Source organism: Misgurnus anguillicaudatus, chromosome 18 (assembly GCF_027580225.2).
Source record: "Misgurnus anguillicaudatus chromosome 18, ASM2758022v2, whole genome shotgun sequence".
Taxonomy (NCBI): Eukaryota; Metazoa; Chordata; class Actinopteri; order Cypriniformes; family Cobitidae; genus Misgurnus; species Misgurnus anguillicaudatus.
In genome coordinates, this window is record NC_073354.2 from 7714399 (window position 1) to 7734721 (window position 20323).

At 40.1% G+C, this 20323-nt stretch overlaps 1 protein-coding gene across 1 annotated transcript in view; it reads right to left on the reverse strand.

The window, feature by feature from the left end:
- Positions 1-543: 543 nt before the first annotated feature.
- LOC141350507 (prospero homeobox protein 1-like) overlaps positions 544-20323 on the reverse strand; it is a 35257-nt gene continuing 15477 nt past the window's right edge. The window contains exons 4-5 of the mRNA XM_073855716.1: positions 17943-18137; positions 544-1570 (exon numbers count right to left, since the gene is read on the reverse strand). Of these exons, the coding sequence (XP_073711817.1) occupies positions 1385-1570; positions 17943-18137 (381 nt within the window). The 3' untranslated portion in view covers positions 544-1384. The remainder of the gene's footprint in view (positions 1571-17942; positions 18138-20323) is intronic.

Sequence of the window (20323 nt, forward strand, 5' to 3'; positions counted from 1 at the left end):
TAAATCAAAGTACCGCGAGAGCGTTTTGAAAGCAATCTACTCTCGGGGTACTTTGATGTCATCTGAACGGGTCCATGCCGAAGTATGCTTGTTCAATTTCATGCGGAGCTGCAATAACCGAGAGGCAGATGACGTCTAAGTACCGCGAGAATCACGCGTAGAAGTTAATTTCGAATCGCTCTCGCGTTACTTTGACGTCATCTGCCTGTCGGTTCTTGTAGCGCGTCATGACGTCAAACACACTTTATTGATTTTCTGGGAACGCTCTTCAGATTTTCTTCTTTACATGGATCAATCTTTTTGTAAAATGTATTAAATACATTTATGGGCGGTTTCCCGGACAGGGTTTAGATTAATACAGGACATTTAAAGGGATAGTTAACCCAAAATGTATTATTTACTCACTTTATGTTGTTACAAACTGGTACATATTTCTTTGTTCTGATGAACACAAACACAAAGGAAGATATTTTAAGGAATGGTTGTAACCAAACCCATCAGAAGCTCCATTCCATAGTAGGGAAAAATAATACTATGAAAGTAAAGGCAAAATGAAGGCTCAGAGTGAATTTATTTTGTAATAAATCCTCATACAGTATCCATTCAAAAAGAGCAATAAAAATACTGCACTGCAAAATATATAAAATAAATACGAGCTAAATATAAAGTTAAACAAGATAAACTACACAAGGAAGGGAACCAAATAGACATGTCAGTCTCAAACATAAACATATAAAGCCATAAGCAGGAATAATTCTTCAGGAATGAGACAATAAGAGACACTTATATTTCCTCTGTGATGGGGTTTTTTGTCCATGTGTTTTCAACACAGAGAGACATCTCATTAGATTTGCAGCTGCCAAATACACCTGAATGAGTACTGTACTGACTCTAGAGACATTTACAGTTTCATTTACAGACAAAGGGGCGGGGTTACAGCTTTGACTTGTGCATTGAAATGTCAGTCAAAGCCGGTCAATTAAACCCTTAACAAACTAGAACAGAAGGAAAAGAACAAAATCTTTAAAAACATAACAGTTTTTGTAGTACAAATTTGCATAAGAAGTTTTACATTCTGTAATAAGCATTCATGTATTTCTCCTTTATCATAAAACACATACAAAAAGAGTAGGTAGGCTATAGCACTACAAAACTTTAAAATAGTAGCTGTTAATAGCCTTTATTCGGCTCAACCTACAGTGATATGACCTGTTAAAATAAAACAACCACAAAAAGGAAGAATAATATAATAAAACAATAAAGTAAATGTAATCAGCTGTGTAATGTTACTTTATATGATATTCATTCAACAGATAAAATTCTGCAACACAAATGATGGATATACTGTACATACACAGTATTTTAAAAGGAAAGATAAAACATGTTATTCCTGTATGAGTTCCTGAAGACAGTTTTTAGATTTAAAGACCTCTGGAATCTCAGAGTCCAGTTTGCAGATGACTTTATAAATCGCTTTCTTCCATGACGGATCAATGTCTTTGCCAGCTATAATCGCATTGAAGAATTCCCGTAATGTTATCTGAGCAACCTCCAAGAAACGCCTGGGAACCTGCAGGAGACATACGGATGATAAATATACAGTATCAAGTTCATAATGTCATCAGTTTATCTTCATTCTTTTGTTCTGGACATATACGTTTATAAGCCAATCACTCAAATCTAGCAAACTTTCAAAAAGAACTGGTTAGCTGGTTGGTAAAGTATTTTTGATGGCTGACAGAATCATGTTGATTCTTGTTTACTTTAAAATTCACAGGAGATCTTCTGACAGTAAGAGTAAAAGATCAAAGCACAGATTGCTCTGCATAAATATGTAAAGTAGCCGTGTTACAATTAACCCCGCGTTAGTTTGTGCCCCGCTCACCCCTATAAAACATTTCACATTTACATGTATGCATTTGGCAGAACAAGCAGTCTTAGCTGTTCTCAATTCATTTTATCACATTCACTTTATGTTTTTTTCTTTCTATCACTGCTATTACAACTCCTGTCCAGCTGGTGGCAGTAATACACCATAAATTGACTTGTCAACTGCAGGCCGTTACCAAACATAAAGCTCTCCTTACTAATAAAACTTCTAGACCAGGGGTTCTCAAACTTTATAATGCCTAGGACCCCCATATATGATGAAACGTGTGTGAGCAATTTATATATTTTTATGCATAATAAATATAATTAGCTAGTGTTTCCCAATCCTGGTCCTCGAGGCCCCCCTGACAGAAAGTTTAAGAAGTCTCCTTATTTAAAACACCTGATTCAACTAATCAGCCCACTTCAAAAATGGTAAACATGTGTCCCTAACAAGCTGATGAGTAAAATCAGGTGTGTTAAATAAGGAGACATCTAAAACTTTCTGGGAGGGGGGCCTCGAGGACCAGGATTGGGAAACACTCTGCTAGAGTAATGCTCGATGCACAAACCTGAAGAGAAATATTTTCAATTTAATTAATTTGCAGCAGCTTTAAAAGGATATGCAAACCACAGTGAGTAAGATGAAGAAGACTGTAATAAAGGGAAAACACACTAGAAAGCAAAAATTTAAACCATTTTTTTTCGCTGAAATTTTCTGGGGACCCCATGGAAACACCCAGAGGCCCCCTGGGGGTCTCCGGACCCCAGTTTGAAAACCCCTGCTCTATCACATCCACTGAAGATTCTCATTTGGATTTACTCATGATAAAACTTTACAAACGTGATCTGTAATTACGAATGTAAATTTTTGTCAAAATATTTAGTGACCATGAAGAGAAGCAACAAAAGGACAACATCACAGATCCTGGATACCGAGAGAGCAGAAAACATGCGGACTATGTGATAAAACCAAAGAGAAGACGAGATTCACTTTCTTTATCTGTCTGAAGTACCAGACAGCGATGGAGACATTCTTCAGTACACTTAAAATATCTCATCGCCTCATTCCTGACATCCACTGACACACAGAAGCTCACAATCACATTTACTGCTAAATACTGCCTGTGTCTGACATTAACTGTACAAGAAATATGATGTGAGTTGGACCATAATGTATAGTTAATTAAAATATGTCTTATAAAACTAATCTATGACTTGTAATAGACGTATTTAACTGAGTCATTGCTAATGCTTTAAAGCCAGTGAAGAAAGCAGTTTTAAAACATAAGTATTGTGAAATGACATACTGGCCAATGTACTCAATGTGAGTTCTGCATTGAACCCATCCAGTGAGCAGTGCAAGTCAACAACAGATACATGAGATAAAATTGAGCCAATAATAATATAAAAATGAACTAGAAATTGGGAGCAAACAACTGGGTGTTTTTATGAACAACCACAAGCTGGGTTAGATTAACCCACTCTGTCCGATATTAAAGTCCCCCTGTGATGAAAAAAAACGTTTTTATTGTTGTTTATATGTCTATCTGGTGTTTTTATATTCATCATTATTCAATCAACAACATTGTTTCCTACGTCACAAACGTGACAAATCACAGTTGAAAGAGTTGTTTGAGCCATAGATAATATGTATGGATGTCGCATAGACTAAAACGATTGCAGCACTGCTGCTTTAGCTCGACTTCTGTGATGCTGACACGTGCTGTGTGAATGCTTTACTTAAAGGTGCCGTTTTTCGTGATCCCATTTTTTAAACAACATTCTGAATATTTTACTAACTTTAGGAATAGGTCCTACAGGACTACTCCAAAACAGTGTGTGACCTTGTTGCGCTTCCACTGAGAAGAGAAAGAGTTGCGTTACGAGAGTGTTTTTGTCGCCATGTCTTCGAGACGCTGTTATTTTCATCCCAGAGTCAACTCCCCTTGTTTGGCCTTTGCCGAGGACAGCTTCCTCACTCTGGCGTGACCTTTTCCGGATAATGTGCGTGAAGCTGCTGTCCAATAAATTTTTTACACAGGAAACATAAAGACGTTATATTGCGCACCGTAAATACAATCAAAACTTAGAAAACATAAGCTTTAAAAAATAGCGCTAAAAACTATTAGTGCTGCAAACTCACGTTTCATGAAGCATCTATTGAAATATATATCTATGGTCTGAACTGGTGCAATTTAATAGAGGCAGGGACTAATTTGCATATTCATATATCTGCTGCATATACTAAATGAGGCAAGGATGTAAAGTTATATTCAAGCTGTTTTAAAGCATGAAGAAATTATTATCACAGGAAAAACATTCACATGTGCTATTACAATGCTCAAAGATGAGTTTAAAGTGATAATATTATCGACTACAGGAGGACTATATGACCCAAATATTATTTTAAAGTAAACTGATTTTACACATAGATAAAATGCGTGTTTGACTAGTAGTATGACTATGATTTGAAGTGAGTGTATAAATACTATATGAACTTTTATTTGGTCCTGATCTGACATTGTATGGACCACAGCAATGTGAAGTTTTCTTAACTCTTTCCCCAGCATTGACGAGTTAACTCGTCAATTAAGCGAAAACTAAGGGCTCTATCTTACACACGGCGCAATGCAGCGCAATGTGCGACGCAAGTGTCTTTCGCTAGTTTCCACCCTAATTTTCACGTTTAGCGCCGCGTTGTTTAAATAGCAAATGCATTTGCGCCCCCTTTGCGCCCATGGGCGTTCTGGTCTGAAAAACGAGGTGTGTTCAGGCGCATTGTTGGCGCGTTGCTATTTTGAGGCAACTAAAATAGACTACGCATTGACCAACAAAAACCTGGTCTAAAGTCTAAAGTCAATGGCGCAATATGTTTTATGTTATTTAAAGAGCGCATTAGTAATATGCGCCTATAAACGGGAGGACAACGCGGGTTTGCTTATCACAAAGTACATAAATGCGCAGCAGCACAAAAATGCTTTTAAGTATGAAAGATTAAAGGATTGAATTTAAGAGATTATTATTGAGTCTCTTGGACATATTTATAAATGAGGACTGATTATGAGACGTTAGAAGGCGCAAAGAGCTGCTGCAGCCTGATAAGTAAATAAATGCTTTGCTTTAAACAAATGCATCTGTTTTTAAATGTTTTTTTTTTAATGCTACCTCACGGATTTATTGTATATGATGTACCTGTGGATATGGCGAGATGAGAAACATTTGTAAGTAATGCTTAAAAAAACTCTTTGCTAAAAAACCGCTGTCCAAAGTGCTGAAACGTGAGGAGAGCCGTTTGTAATTTCTTTATCTCCTGTTTGTTACAAATAAAGTATTTTTAGAGTACAAACCTTATCTTAGATACTTGTAAATTATTTTTTGATGATATTGGATAGCCATACATTTAAAGCAATTACAAGCCTGCTTTTTACTTCCATGACTAAAAGAAAACGGGTTTTAAAGGTTTTAATAAAAAAATAACAATTTAAATACAAGTGAAAAACAACACAATTATTTAACATTAATCTTAAACTGGGGATCTTCTACCTCCGTTTAGTTTTTCAGTTTACAAAGTCCGTCATCTAAATAGGGATTAGACATAGCGCCAGGGCAACTTGCTTTTAAAGGGAATGAGAGCTGTGACTCTCATTGGTTTACTGCACGTTACGCCCAAAATACTCCCATTACAATAGGACCTACCCTTTTCGACCATGCGCTCGGCGCAAAAACGATTTTTCCCGTCGTTAAATTAGCAAAAGTGGATTCGGACACGCCCATTTAGACGTTGCGCTGTGCGCTTTAGACAATGCGCTTAGATCGTTAAAATAGGGCCCTACGGCTGTATTTCTGGCTTTCTGCAGTACCGTTATTATCCACCAGGTATTAACCACCATCCACATCTTCCGCAACTTATAAAACCTGGAAGTATCGCCCTAGGGCTGTATGCCCGTGTAAGTTTTGAAAATCGCTCTGAATCTGATCTCTATCAAAAGTCATTCACAAAAATGAAATTATCTCAGCTTTTTGCTAAAATTTGGTGCTTTTGAAGAAACCTACCCATATTTGAGAGGTGATAAAAAGAGAACTAATGAAGATGAAACTTTTTTTTAAAGCAGAGGGTCTGTTCTTTCATTTGATATATTATATGTTTATATATTTTAAGAAGATTAAACATTAAACTTTTATGAAAATCATGAAAAATGCTGGCGCTGGCCGGCAACCTTTTAAAAAACGCTGGCGGTGAAAGAGTTAAAAAACACTTTTTGTGTGAACTCTTCCTTTAAGAATAGTAAAAGTGATTCAAACTCAAAACTTGACGATACTGGAGTTGACCTTGTCAGGAGGACAGTGCTGTGATTCAGTCTAACATCTTCTGGGAATGTGTTTGTGTTTGATGTGCGCTGACCAAACACAAACTGACCGTGAGAGATAAAGGATGTGATATACTTCAAGGATCCATGAATCGCACACATGTTCTTGAACCGCTCTGGTTAATCCATAACCAAACCAACATGAGAATGCGCTCCAGAGCACTTCCCATGTCAACTGTATCCGGCATGCTGGGAAGTCCTGGGTTAGGAATCTCTCTGGTTGTTTTGAAGGGTTCACAGATGGCCTCACTGAAAGCAAGGCTTGAAATCTAGTAGCCTTGATGAAGGGTAAGTAAACACATTCGGCTTTTTAGCCTTGAGTCGAGCCCTGCGTTTTACTCTCACTAAAATTCACAGAGTCTTCCATACAAGAGCTTCACCTGAAGGTTATAACTGGAGGATGCTGGATAACAGAGCTCATCTAGTTCTCTAATTAACCATCATTTTGTGACGCGTATTAACTCATCTGAAAGCGTAGTGTTTTGTTTTTCCACTGTGACACAGAGATGTACTCAAGGTCAGATGTGGGTATGTAAAAGACTGTGATGAACAATGAGACGAACAAAGTGATATCACTTTAGAAATCTGAATCCTGAGTTCAGCACAATCGCTTACCTGAAATGGCTTTTAAAACCGTGAGAGTCAGCAGGCCCGCATCTGAATCACACCTACCAATAACTAATGCTAAATCTACTGTATGTTTTGTCACACTGGAAATATGAGAAGACCTAAATATCACATCCAAACCCATCTACTGTACACTAAATCCATAGTGTTTACTCATCTCTGTCTTATTCTGCACTCGTTGTAACCCAATCTGCTCCAGTCAGACACCTTAGTAAGTCTCACAAAAGCTGTCAATAACACGTCAAGGTCAGAGTGCCATCCCATACAGCAAAAAAAAAATGTATTTCTTTGGCCAAAAAGAAAATACATTTTGTATGAAGTAAAGATTAATAAAATATATTTTTACATTTAAAAATTTAACACATATTTCAAAATGTTTTTTAGGAAAAACAAATACATTTCAACTTTTAAAACCCATACAGTTTCCTGGCCAAAATATTAAAGGTTGTATAAAATGTATAAAGTATAAATTTAATATGTATAAGTATGTATAATGAAATATAAAATTATAATTATATTTTTGTTGCTGAAAATATATACAATTTTAATCTTTTTAAACCTGTTATGTTTACGATAAATATTATGAATGAATATTCATGAATGCTTTAAAATATATAGATTTTTTTAAATATTTCAAAATACAAAAATGCCCAAAAAATATATTGGTAAAAATGAATGTTTGCACACATTTTCAAAATATATTTCAGCAAATATGTTTTCTGCGTTTTTTTTTTTTTTTTTGTATTTTTTGAAATATATTTAAAAATAATTTTTGGTCGGAGCCGATGGTGTAGTGGGCCGCGCTCCGACATATGGTGCAAACGCACTTTCGGCGACCCGAGTTCGAATCCCAGCTCGAGGTCCTTTACCGATCCCATACACCTCTCTCCACCCTCTACTTTCCTGTCGTTTCTCATAAAACTACTATCTATCAATAAAGGCAAAAAATGTACACAAAAAAAATAAACAATAAAAAAATTTTGAAAATAAATGTTTTGCCCTATACAGTAAGCATAGGTTAGCGTGACACTGGTTTCCTCTCCAAAAAAGCCTATTCATTTTCCTATAGACTTTTGGATTATCACAAAAAATGAGCTCTGTGTTTAACAAAAGTTGATGACACTTACACGTTTTGTGCAACAACATTATCTTCACAGAGGAACAGAACTTTTATGAATTTTATGTTGGAAATGCATTTACTAGAAATAAAAGGCTAACCTTAGGCTACAAGCGAAATAAATCACGGCTTCCGGACATCAACATCATCACCACAAAGCTTGCGACAGCTCTTTCTAACTTTATTAAACACATTTAAAAACATGTTTCATGATAAGAAAATACTCAGAGAATGAATCTTTGTTGGGAATTTTGCCCATGTTGTATTGTTTTTGAGATCTTCATGTGGGATGACGTTTAAAGTCCCAGACAGTCTATAGACCCATGCAACTTATCAACTGCCCTTTTAAAGACACTTTAAAGCTTAAAAAAATCACGAGTGAGGGTATTACTGTACTGATGTGTTTTATGTCATCAAATAAAATGTGAAAATATCTTGTGCTTGTGTTCACTCAAAATCTTATTTAATGCGCTTAACCAAAGCCCCAATTAAAAAAACTAATTGATTTATGGACAATAGAACCGGAAGTGCTAAAATGCTAACTCGTTTCCGGGTTTTGCCTACAAAAATATGTCATCCCTTTAGCCTTTTTAACACAGAGATTACTGAAAATACATGTTAAATGTGTCCAGGATTTGTCCGGGATCTTTGATTTTTGGTTCATTCACACTGCCAATGATTTATTGAAATCTCTGTGTGCATTAACACACATACCGTAAAGATCCCTTAAAGACACAAAACGTATTTAAAGTTCTTGGCCCAGTTGCATAAAGCACCTTAAGTGTAATTTTCCCTTAAGTTGTTTCCTTTAAACTTAAGGGTGTTGCAGAAAAACCCTTATGTTTTTTCTGTTGCGTCTCCATGGCAACAATAGTATTTTATAACAACAAACCGGGGTCGCTGTCATGAAACACTTACCGATTACCCTCACCTAAGAGAACCGTTTAAGGGATTATATGCAAAACTCTTTAATTATTATCTTACAGAAGTTAAGGGGAATTTACCCCTTAAGTGTCATACTTAAGGGAAAAACTTAAGGTGCTTTATGCAACCGGGCCCTGCACTTGGTTGTTTTTTCCACAGCGTCTGCAATTTGCTTATTATCCATGATTTCTCTGTCTAAAAACCATGCGTATGCATTTTTGTTTATGACAAGATCATATGGAGCGTGTCTGTCATGCTGGTGAATGATCTCTGCTTCAGTCCAGTTTGCTGACATTTGATCTGCATTTAAATCCCTGTGCCAAAGAGCTGAATCATAACTTTTTGCTGCAATGACACGCATGTCTTCACTACGGCACGCCCCTTACGGCAGTGGTTCTCAAACTTTTTCCGTGTGCGGCCCCCCTTGTGTACAGCGCATTCCTTCGCGGCCCCCCAAAGAAATTTATGACAAAAAAACACATCTAAAATGTAACATTTAAATTAAACAAAACATATTAAGTTATACAAAGTAGTGCTGTTGGTTAGTAGCATTATTTTTTTAGGTTTAATTATACAGAATTCATGATAAATGAATGTTTTTTATAAAATGTCATAAAACTGGGCCCCCCGGCACCATCTCGCGGCCCCCCTGGGGGCCCCGGCCCCCAGTTTGAGAACCACTGCCTTACGGCATTGATTCTGCCTCTTGTTCACACAGAATGCTTTCCGTGAATGTTACGGCAATGTTACTATGTCCTGTTTACGGGAGAACATTTACAGGACAGGTTTGTGTTCACACAGAAGCCTCTCTGAAAATTTTCCGGGTATTTTCTGGAACCAAAGTGCTGTGTGAATGAGGTTCATTTAACCCCAGTATCTCTCTGGTTCTTGTGTCTCCGCTCTGACTAGTTGTCATATGCTTGTTTTTGCTCGAGAACCAATGAAATTTAAAGACTCTCCATCTTTTGTATCCAGTCTCAATGTGATTCATGTGATCTTTGTGACATTTTTATCAAGGCAGTGAAGCCAGTCTGTCTGCTTGCTAAGCCCAGGTGAGACACATATACTCTCGCTATACCCTATAAAACTATACCCTATGAGGGATGGAGACTGGCCATACACATGGTACAGAGGTCTAACTTTACTGCTGTGTCTTGGTGCAAAAAATGTAAGAAAGTAAACACATGGTTAATTGATACTTGTATGCAAATATTACCAGAGGTAAAAACAAATTTCTGTGTGTCATGAAAAATATGGTTTAAATGTTAAATTTTTGTGACATGCTTGAGTTTGTACTCAGATTAACATTGACATTACCATTTAATTGGCTACATCAGTCAATTTGACATTGTTAAACAGAAACAAACATCCTCACACAGCTACTAGAGAAGACGGTTGATTTGTGTGTGAAATTTGCATGGCTTAGCACATTTTCCCTAAGCTAAGTTTTAATCAGCTGTTAGTATCTCTAACACCTGCTTAGAAATTCCTTAACATGCAAAATCTTTCACACACACACACAAACACACACACGCACGCACGCGCATCTAACAGTAGCGAAGTAATATGCTGATGTCTACATTATTTGCGTTTTCTTCATTTATGTATGTAAATAAATGTAATGCTGAAGTTCCTGGAATAATAACTGTTAGTGTGTGTGTGTGTGTGTGTGTGTGTGTGTGTGTGTGTGTGTGTGTGTGTGTGTGTGTGTGTGTACACAGTAATGACACATGTACCTCCTCTATACTTTTAAAAGTGGATAAAGGGGATGTACAGTAGAGTCAGAGAGATGGAGCAATAGATTGCATTGCAGTAAGAAAAAGTGGGCAGATTTATATCACATGACTCCATCACATTTGTTTGACAGGAACACTCAGCATTGGCAGGTCACCTTCCCATATAAACACATCTACACAAACCTATCTCCTGCAGTTCTGTCAAGCTCCCTTTCTCCTGATGACGTCCTCTAACAACGTAATTTACTTTTTTGGTCAAAACAGCAAGAAAGAAATCACTCAGAAACAGCAAAAAATCAACATAATTTTATCATTTTAAAGAGCACCTAGTGTCCGATTCACGATTTTACATTTCCTTTGGTTTGTAAGTGTGTATTAGTACATGTTAACGATATGCAAAAGGTACAAACCCCAAAGTAAACAATGATGCGATTTATCATTTCCAACGTAAATCTTTTTTCTTGGACTACAACAAACACACGGATTGTAGGCAACAGTTTACTTTCTGGGATTGGTGATGTAGTAAAGACTGACATTATCATAATTCCTCCATAATTCCTTTCTAATCGAATGACTTCAGGACTTCAGTCTCCTCTGTTTCGTGCCAGAAAGGTCACACTAAATACTGACTGATGCCTGAAGAAGACATTTAGTTCTGAAAATTGTTTTTTTTTTTACTTTGTTTACATATTTCCTGTATTTTCTGTTTGTATCTTAAAAAAGAGTGAAAAATAAATATGGATGGACATTAAAACTTTGATAAAACAACAAAGCTGGTGATGGTGGCCTAACTTTTGCACAGTACTGTATTCTCCGTACTTTCCGGACTATAAGCCACACTGAAATATAAGCCGCATCATTCAAAAATGTGTCATTAAGACGAAAAAACATATATAAGTCACAGTGGACTATACATTGCGTTTATTTAGAAAATTATTTCACAAAATCCAAGCCAAAGAACAGACATTTAATCTGGAAAGGCAAGTTATTCAACTAAATGATGTTTTATATAAACAAGGTTTGGGAGGAGCTGATCAGTCAATGAACTCGGCTGGCTTTCAATCATTAATCAATGAACATGGCTGGCTCTTAATCACTAATCAATGAACTTGGCTGGCTCTCAATCACTAATCAATGAACACGGCTGGCTCTCGATGATTAAGCAATGAACACGGCTGGTTATCAATCACTAATCAACACAACAACTTAGTACCAGCTCTATAAATAATCATAGAGTCCTTACCCTCAATTCTCTGGGACATTATTGCAAGATGTCCAGTCAAACAAACCCAGCACAGGAAATTCACCATACCACACAGGATTATCTCGGGCATTCCGACAGCGGTCGGGATGTTTCAATCAAGCCCGAGGCCTCCCAACAGGCCGGGCGATCTTCCCGCATTGCTACACGAATCCCGAGGAGAAAAGGACCGTCTCCTCGCACCCCGCAGAGGCGGTCCCCACCATCACCGGCATCTTCATACGCTTCTGCTTCTCCAGGAATCCCCGACATCAAGAAATGGTCCATCCTAGGCCTCGAACTAGCTCTTGAAAATGCAGATATTCCATTCTCACGTAAACAAACAAAGGCGCAACTGTTCAGCCTACTCCGCGATAGCCGGAGGGCTACTCAACCCCCGCAAACAGCCGTGACAGCAAGCTCTGACTCCTCGTCTCTGCAAGCACGGAGTACACCGTACACCCGAAAGACACCAGGGAAAACACGGAGGTCTCAAAGACACCGCATGAAGCCATCAGCTAGCCTGGGTCGCCCGCCGATGTCTCCAGCAGCCAGCTCACAAGCGAGTCAGCTAGCAAGCCAGCCAGACAGCGCGAACATGCTTCCGCTCACGCCAACGGCTTCGCTCCTCCCACTGCCGCTTCTTTCTCCCGGCCAATGGCCTGCTGCCCCTCCGTCTCTCTATCACACGGGGTTGCGTTCAGCAGCAGCGCCGGCCACATCTATTTTTCTTTCTCACATTTCTCCCACTTTTTCCGCAGGAGCTGACACGAGCGCGGCAACGGCTTCGCTCCTCCCACTGCTGCTTCCTTCTCCCTGCCAATGGCCTGCTGCCCCTCCGTCTCTCTATCACACGAGGTTGCGTTCAGCAGCAGCGCCGGCCACATCTATTTTTCTTTCTCACATTTCTCCCACTTTTTCCGCAGGAGCCGACACGAGCTCGGCAAAGGCTTCACTCATCCCACTGCCGCTTCCTTCTCCCGGCCAATGGCCTGCTGCCCCTCCGTCTCTCTATCACACGGGGTTGCGTTCAGCAGCAGCGCCGGCCACATCTATTTTTCTTTCTCACATTTCTCCCACTTTTTCCGCAGGAGCCGACACGAGCTCGGCAAAGGCTTCACTCATCCCACTGCCGCTTCCTTCTCCCGGCCAATGGCCTGCTGCCCCTCCGTCTCTCTATCACACGGGGTTGCGTTCAGCAGCAGCGCCGGCCACATCTATTTTTCCTTCTCACTTTTCTCCCACTTTTGCAGCAGGAGCCGACTCGAGCGCGAGGATGCCTCCGCTAACGAGTCAGGCCCCGGTTTTCGCTGCAGGAGCCGACACGAGCGTGAGGATGCCTCCGCTAACGAGTCAGGCCCCGGTTTTTGCCGCAGGAGCCGACACGAGCGTGAGGATGCCTCCGCTAACGAGTCAGGCCCCGGCACCCTCTATGACTTTTCAACCTGATATTTTCGCCCACGGATCGACCCAAAGCGTGAGGCTGCCTCCGCAAGCGGCTCCAGCGGCTTCTTTTTCTGTTGATTCTGTTCCCCAGACCTGTCAGCCTTTCACGCTGGCTACCGCAGCACCAATGCCCATCCCACCCAACACATTGGCCTTGGAACCTCCCCCTGTCATCAATTCCATCAGGCAACAGATCCTCGCAGAAATTGAGGCAGCCGGCATCAGAAGCGGATCTTCACCCAACACTAGTGCCTCCCTATTCAACTATAATATTCCCTTAAATCATCCACTCAAAGACCTTCTTACCGCCTCTCTAGATACTATACTCCAAGCAGTCTCAATGGGAACTCTTCAAACCTATCTGACAGATTGGAGAAGCTTCAGAACTTTCCATCATTTACACCAGATCCCTTTAGCCAACTTCTCTCTACTTACCATAACATCATTCATATCGTACCTGCATAAAGTCAAACACCTTCGAATCAGCACAATTAAAGGGTATATGAGCGGAATCCAATTTTTTCACAAACTAATGTTAGGTTCACCCTCAACTGCTATCACTAATCCCCAGACCGCCATGCTTTTAAAAGGTATTGAAAAAACCCAACCCAAGAGTCCAGATCCCAGGTTACCCATAACCATAGAAATCCTTTCAAAATGTCTAGCCACTCTTCGCAAAGGCTACTCCTCAGTACATACTGCCCGAACCCTAGACGCCATGTTCGTGTTAGCCTTTTTTGGTTTCCTCCGCTGTTCAGAATTCACTGTTTCAGCCACCTTTGACCCAAACCTACACCCAACCATCTCTGATCTAGCCATAATAGATGACGAAACCATCTCATTTTTTATCAAACACAGCAAGACGGACCAAATGAGAAAAGGACACCACATATACATTTTCAAAATTCAAACTCCCATCCAACCATACCAAGTTCTCAAAGCTTACACTTTATACCGTTGCCACCAGATTAAATCCTCTTCCGACCCACTTTTTGGGGATGAATTCAACCGCCCAGTAACCCGCTTTTGGTTTCAGAAGCACCTAAAACAAGTTTTGCTAACTTCTGGCTTCCCCCCCATGAATTTTCAAGTCATTCCTTCCGCATTGGAGCAGCCACAACAGCTGCTCAAAACGGACTCCCAGACTCCCAGATACAAACCCTTGGCCGCTGGTCTTCGGAAGCTTTCAAAAATTACATCAGGGCAGATCGTGCTTCCATCAAAGAAGCCCACCAAACACTCACGGCCCAGCAAACGGACATAAGATCACACCGTCACACATAAACCCATCATCACCCTCGATCCACTTCCCTGCCTCCGCAGAAGCTAGTACCGGCAACTCAAGCTGACACCCTCATCAAAATCTTACACAGCCCTACCGCAACAGATTCCTTCTCAGATAACAACAACTGTCGCAGCGCGACCGCTCTTGCAGAAGCCCAAGCTTTTATTTCACTCTCTGCCACAGCAGATGCCTTTTTTAAGCCAGTATCGCAGCAGCGACCGCCCCCACAGGGGCCCGTGCTTCTTTCACTTCCTCTGTCAATAAAACCTTCCCTTTCCAACTCAGGCCAGTATCGCAGCAGCGACCGCCCCCGCAGGGGCCCGTGCCTTAACCTCGATCTGCCGCAGCAGTCGACTTCTGAAGCCAGTATCGCAGCTGCGACCGCCCCCGCAGGGGCTCGTGCTTCTTTCACTTCCTCTGCCAATAAAACCTTCCCTTTCCAACTCAGGCCAGTATCGCAGCAGCGACCGCCCCCGCAGGGGCCCGTGCCTTTTCCTCGATCTGCCGCAGCAGTCGACTTCTGAAGCCAGTATCGCCGCTGCGACCGCCCCCGCAGGGGCCCGTGCTTCTTTCACATGCTCTGCCAATAAAACCTTCCCTTTCCAACTCAGGCCAGTATCGCAGCAGCGACCGCCCCCGCAGGGGCCCGTGCCTTTTCCTCGATCTGCCGCAGCAGATTATTTCAACCTCGAAGCCCGTATCGCAGCGCGACCGCCCCCGCAGGGGCCAGTGCTTCCTTCACATTTTCTGCCCAGCAGAATCTATGCATCTATCGCTGCCTAAGCAGTACTGCTCCATCTGGAGTTTTCTTCTTCCCCAACTACCTCATGTCTGGCTCCTCTAGAGCACAGCCCCATCTCAGGGCACAAACTGCTTCCTTCGCTCCCTTGGAGACCTACCTTGCTCCTTACAGCACTACCTCACCTATTACCTTTAAAAACTCCCCGCTCTTCTTCAGAGTACAATTTTCTCCCTTCCCTACATATTGGCAGCAGCAGATTTTGCTCCCCCGGAGCCCCCTATATTCTTCAAACTACAGCCTTTGGGTCCAGGCCTCTGCCCCACCTCATATATCCTTCTCAACCTCTTCACAGCACTTCTCAACAGTGCCCGCTATCCAGAGCTGCCTTTTTCAATTCTACCCTCTACTTCAGCATTTTCCCCAATGAGGGCCAGCACCTCGCCTTCTCAAGCCAGCCTTCTTTGGGGGATTGTTGTTCAGGCGGCTGTCCTGCACCACCTGCTCTTTTTGGGGATAACCCGGGTCAGGGCACGCCCCAGGCCTGGGGCTCCTTCCCCGGTCAAGGGACGAACGTTCCGAACTCGGGGGGTATTTCCCGAGCTCGGAACCTTCGCCCTGGGACAGCACGCCACTCACGCATATTAGCAGTCCCACTTTATTGTCAGTGAGGCGAACTCGTAAAATGATGTTTTATATAAACAAGGTTTGGGAGGAGCTGATCAGTCAATGAACTCGGCTGGCTTTCAATCACTAATCAATGAACTTGGCTGGCTCTCAATCACTAATCAATGAACACGGCTGGCTCTCGATGATTAAGCAATGAACACAGCTGGTTATCAATCACTAATCAACACAACAACTTAGTACCAGCTCTATAAATAATCATAGAGTCCTTACCCTCAATTCTCTGGGACATTATTGCAAACCCACCTCCACCCCTTCGCCTCACTACGTACATTTAGCTCAGCACCGGGGATAACCCGGGTCAGGGCACGCCCCAGGCCTGGGGCTCCTTCCCCGGTCAAGGGACGAACGTTCCGAACTCGGGGGGTATTTCCCGAGCTCGGAACCTTCGCCCTGGGACAGCACGCCACTCACGCATATTAGCAGTCCCACTTTATTGTCAGTGAGGCGAACTCGTAAAACAATAGCAGACAGAACAGCAGGCTGAATAGATGTCTGTACGTTAAAGTAATATTATCAGTTATTTAAACGATAAACTATAGCATACAGAACTTACCTGGAAGGTTGAATAGGCTAAATTAACCGAACAAGCCAACTAGCGTGAAGTTCGCATACTCGTCATTCCAAATCACTGAATCCATTAAATTACATAAATACAGAAGCAGCATATAGCGGACTCTCGCGGCTGTAGACGGTAATGTGGACTCTTACCTCATAAATGTCTAAATTAATTCATACTGACTTACAAGGCGCACCTGACTATAAGACGCAGGACCAGCCAAGTTATGAAAAAAAAAATGCGGCTTATAGACCTATATATACGGTATATATATATATATATAAGTAAAATGACCAGAGACAGCGTTATTTGTATTTTAACTACCCCACATTATCATATACCATTGGAATGACATGGTGTTTCACATATGGTGTAAGTAAAGTTTTCAAGTAGATAGGGAAGACATCTGAAATGTGTAGTAGTAAAGCCTCTAGGAAAAGTGTTGGAAAACACTACATCTTTGTTTCAGAAAAGAACTTATAATAGCTAAATAATAACAGCTTTTTCACAAGGAAAGTCTTATTAACATACTACACAATATTTTAAATAATGTCTAAAACTACTTTTAGAGGTTCCTGGAGTATGTTTGACAAAGAAGGCTAAGCAAACAAGGCCAAGCCCACCAACTAAATGTGGACATCTCTGATGATGACTTTGGAAAAGCAGTTTAATATAAAATGTACAACCTCATGATTTTTAACCATATATCAACCACTACAAACAAAAATAGCCATTTTTAATATCTCTTCACAAATAGGTGGCACTGCAATGAAACTTAGCATGAACCGTCAGGATTTAGCCTTATATCTGTTTTGGCGTGCTTGCTGTCAAATTCGTTAAATGGAACATATAATTTTTCCATGTTTAAGTGCTACAATTGGGTCCCCAGTGCTTTTATCAACCTAGAAACTTAGTTTTAGTAAACCATGTTCTGTAAGCATGTGAAAAAATAAGTCATTAAAATTTGGCTCCCCTTGTGATGTCAGAAGGGGATCTTATTATAATAAAACCGCCCCTTAATCTGCACTATCCAACCACAGCACTGCCATTTAGGGCAGAGATCAACTCATTTGCATGTAAAGGGACACACCCAAAACAGCACATTTCTTTGCTCACACCTACAAAGTGTCAATTTTTTTTAATAAATTCTCTATATAATATTTTGAGCTAAAACTTCACATATGTACTCTGGTGATGACACCAAAGATTTATTTTAAATCTTAAAAAAGTTGTGAAATGTCCTCTTTAATGCAGAATACAAGAACGAATCATGAACATAAATATAAAGATTTGACAGCTAATGATACACACACATTGTTTGTACAGTGAGTAAATGAACATACCTGAAAGTCATTGGCCTTGTTGTAGTGCATGTTGAGCACTCTGTAAAGCTCAGAGTCACAGGTCACACTGAGATCATCAGCAGTCAGTACTCCATCATTCACGGCCTGACGTGCAAACTTCTCCATCTGGATGTAGTAGTACTCTCTGAAGTTACTGAACCACTTGATCAGCTGAGAAGTGATGCACCTGTTAAACTGAGACAGAATATTATATAACATTAGATGTGATCAATGTCATTACTGCCAACCATAACCAAACTTTATTTATACTTTGTGGACCAAATTTTGAAGGAATGAGATTCCCCCTGTAGTGAAAATCGAGTTATTGTTGTTTACAGTATATGTCTATGTGGTGTTTTTAATATGCTTTAAGACAAACCATGTGCAAAGTCATTATTTAACACCATTCAAAGAACGCGGTTTGAACCACCTTGGTTTCCTACATAACAAACATGTAACCAATCACATAAACACAATTGAACGAGTTGACCTATTAACATCAGAGCTAAAATAATTAGTGCTGCAAACGCACAATTTACGTATGCATTGTGTAAACCTTAGCAGTTATGTGTATTTGCATATTCATATCTATAGTCCGTGCTGTGCAATTAAGTAAAGGCGGGGACTAATTTACATATTCATAGATCTGCGCATACTAAACAAATCAAAAGTGTAGAGTTACATTTTAGAGCATAAAAAATTACTGTCGCAGGAAAAACTTTTACATATGCTATTATGATGCTCAAAGATGAGTTATAAGTCATAAAATTACTGACTAAACATTCACCTTATTTGAACCCACCTATTACAAAATGTCTTCTGGTGGTTCCAGAACAAGCTTATGTATTATGTATAAGGAATAATTGATGACGGTCCTTTGAATTATAAGAAAATAATGCACACCTAAAGTAATCCGGCAAGACATAAAGCAGAGTGCTGTTACACCGTGAGTGTTTCATATTTTCGAATAATTCAAAGGACCGGAGTCAATTATTCCACTTATACCATTTTTAAGACATTTGACAAGTGGAAGGGGAGTTTACCCTAAATACTTGACAAATCTAATGGTAGCATGGTGGCCTAGGACTTTTGCACAGTACTGTATATATTTATATATAACAGAGTTCATCCAGGAAATACAGGAAATGGGTAAATAGTATTAAAAACTGTATAAAAGTATAAGCTGAAGTGTCAAGTATTTAAGGTAAACTCCCCTTCCACCTGAGCTGCAGGATCTCTTAAACGTAAATGAAATTAAATCCTAATTTCTAATTCTAATCAAATGACTTCAGGACTTCAGTTTCCTCAAAAAAAAGCTCAAGATGTGTTTCGTGCCAAGAGTGGTCACATTAAATACTGACTGATGCCTGAAGAAGACATTTAGTCCTGAAAATTGTTTTGTTTTTAATTTTTCTGTACTGTATTTAAATATTATATTAAAACCTATATTAAACTTTGCTAAAACACAAAAGCTGGTGATGTTGACCTAACCGTGGGTTCACACCAGCCGCGTTTGAGGTGTCAAAATCGCGTCTACTGCACCTAGTTTGCCGCTTGACCAGTTTGAGTTTACTCGCTGCTTCGTGCGTGAAAGCCGTGCGTGAAATTTTGTCATCGAGACATTCACGCGGAAATTCGCGTCATGGGAGGGGCTTCCGCAACTCCGCTTGCTTCCTGCAATCACGTCACTACTAGAGCAAGCTTCTGATTGGTTAACGCGGCGCGTTTTTCCCGCCAAAGTTCATATTTTTCAAGACGCGCGAATGAGGCGGAATCATGTCTACCGCGCCGCGCTTAACACATCTTTACATTGACTTACGCCTTTTGCACAGTAGCCTACTGTATATAAAATACGATGGAATTCAATGGGTACCATAATTTTTTCAAAATATCTTCTTCACACAACAGTAGCCACATTCAAATCCAGACTCAAAACACATCTGTTTAGCTATGCATTTACTGAATGAGCACTATGCTGCGTCCGAACTGATTGCACTATATTATATATGCACTATTTTAATTATTTTTTATTTCTCTTGTTTTTATTCTGATTTTGAACTGTTTTATACTTTTATTCCTGTTTTATTCTTTTTCACACATTTAAACAGTCTTTATTAAAATCACATTTATTTTCTTTTAATTGATATTTTAAATTCATGTATCTTTGATTTTTGTTTTCTCATTTCTGTGTAAAGCACTTTGAATGACCTCTGTGTATGAAATGTGCTATACAAATAAACTTGCCTTGCCTTGATCATTTTTTACAATACTTATATAATATTTGTTTTCCTATGGAAGTCAATGGTTACAATCAGATCTGTGCTTACATCATTTATCAAATATCTTCTTTTGTGTTCATCAGAAAAAATAAATTAATACAG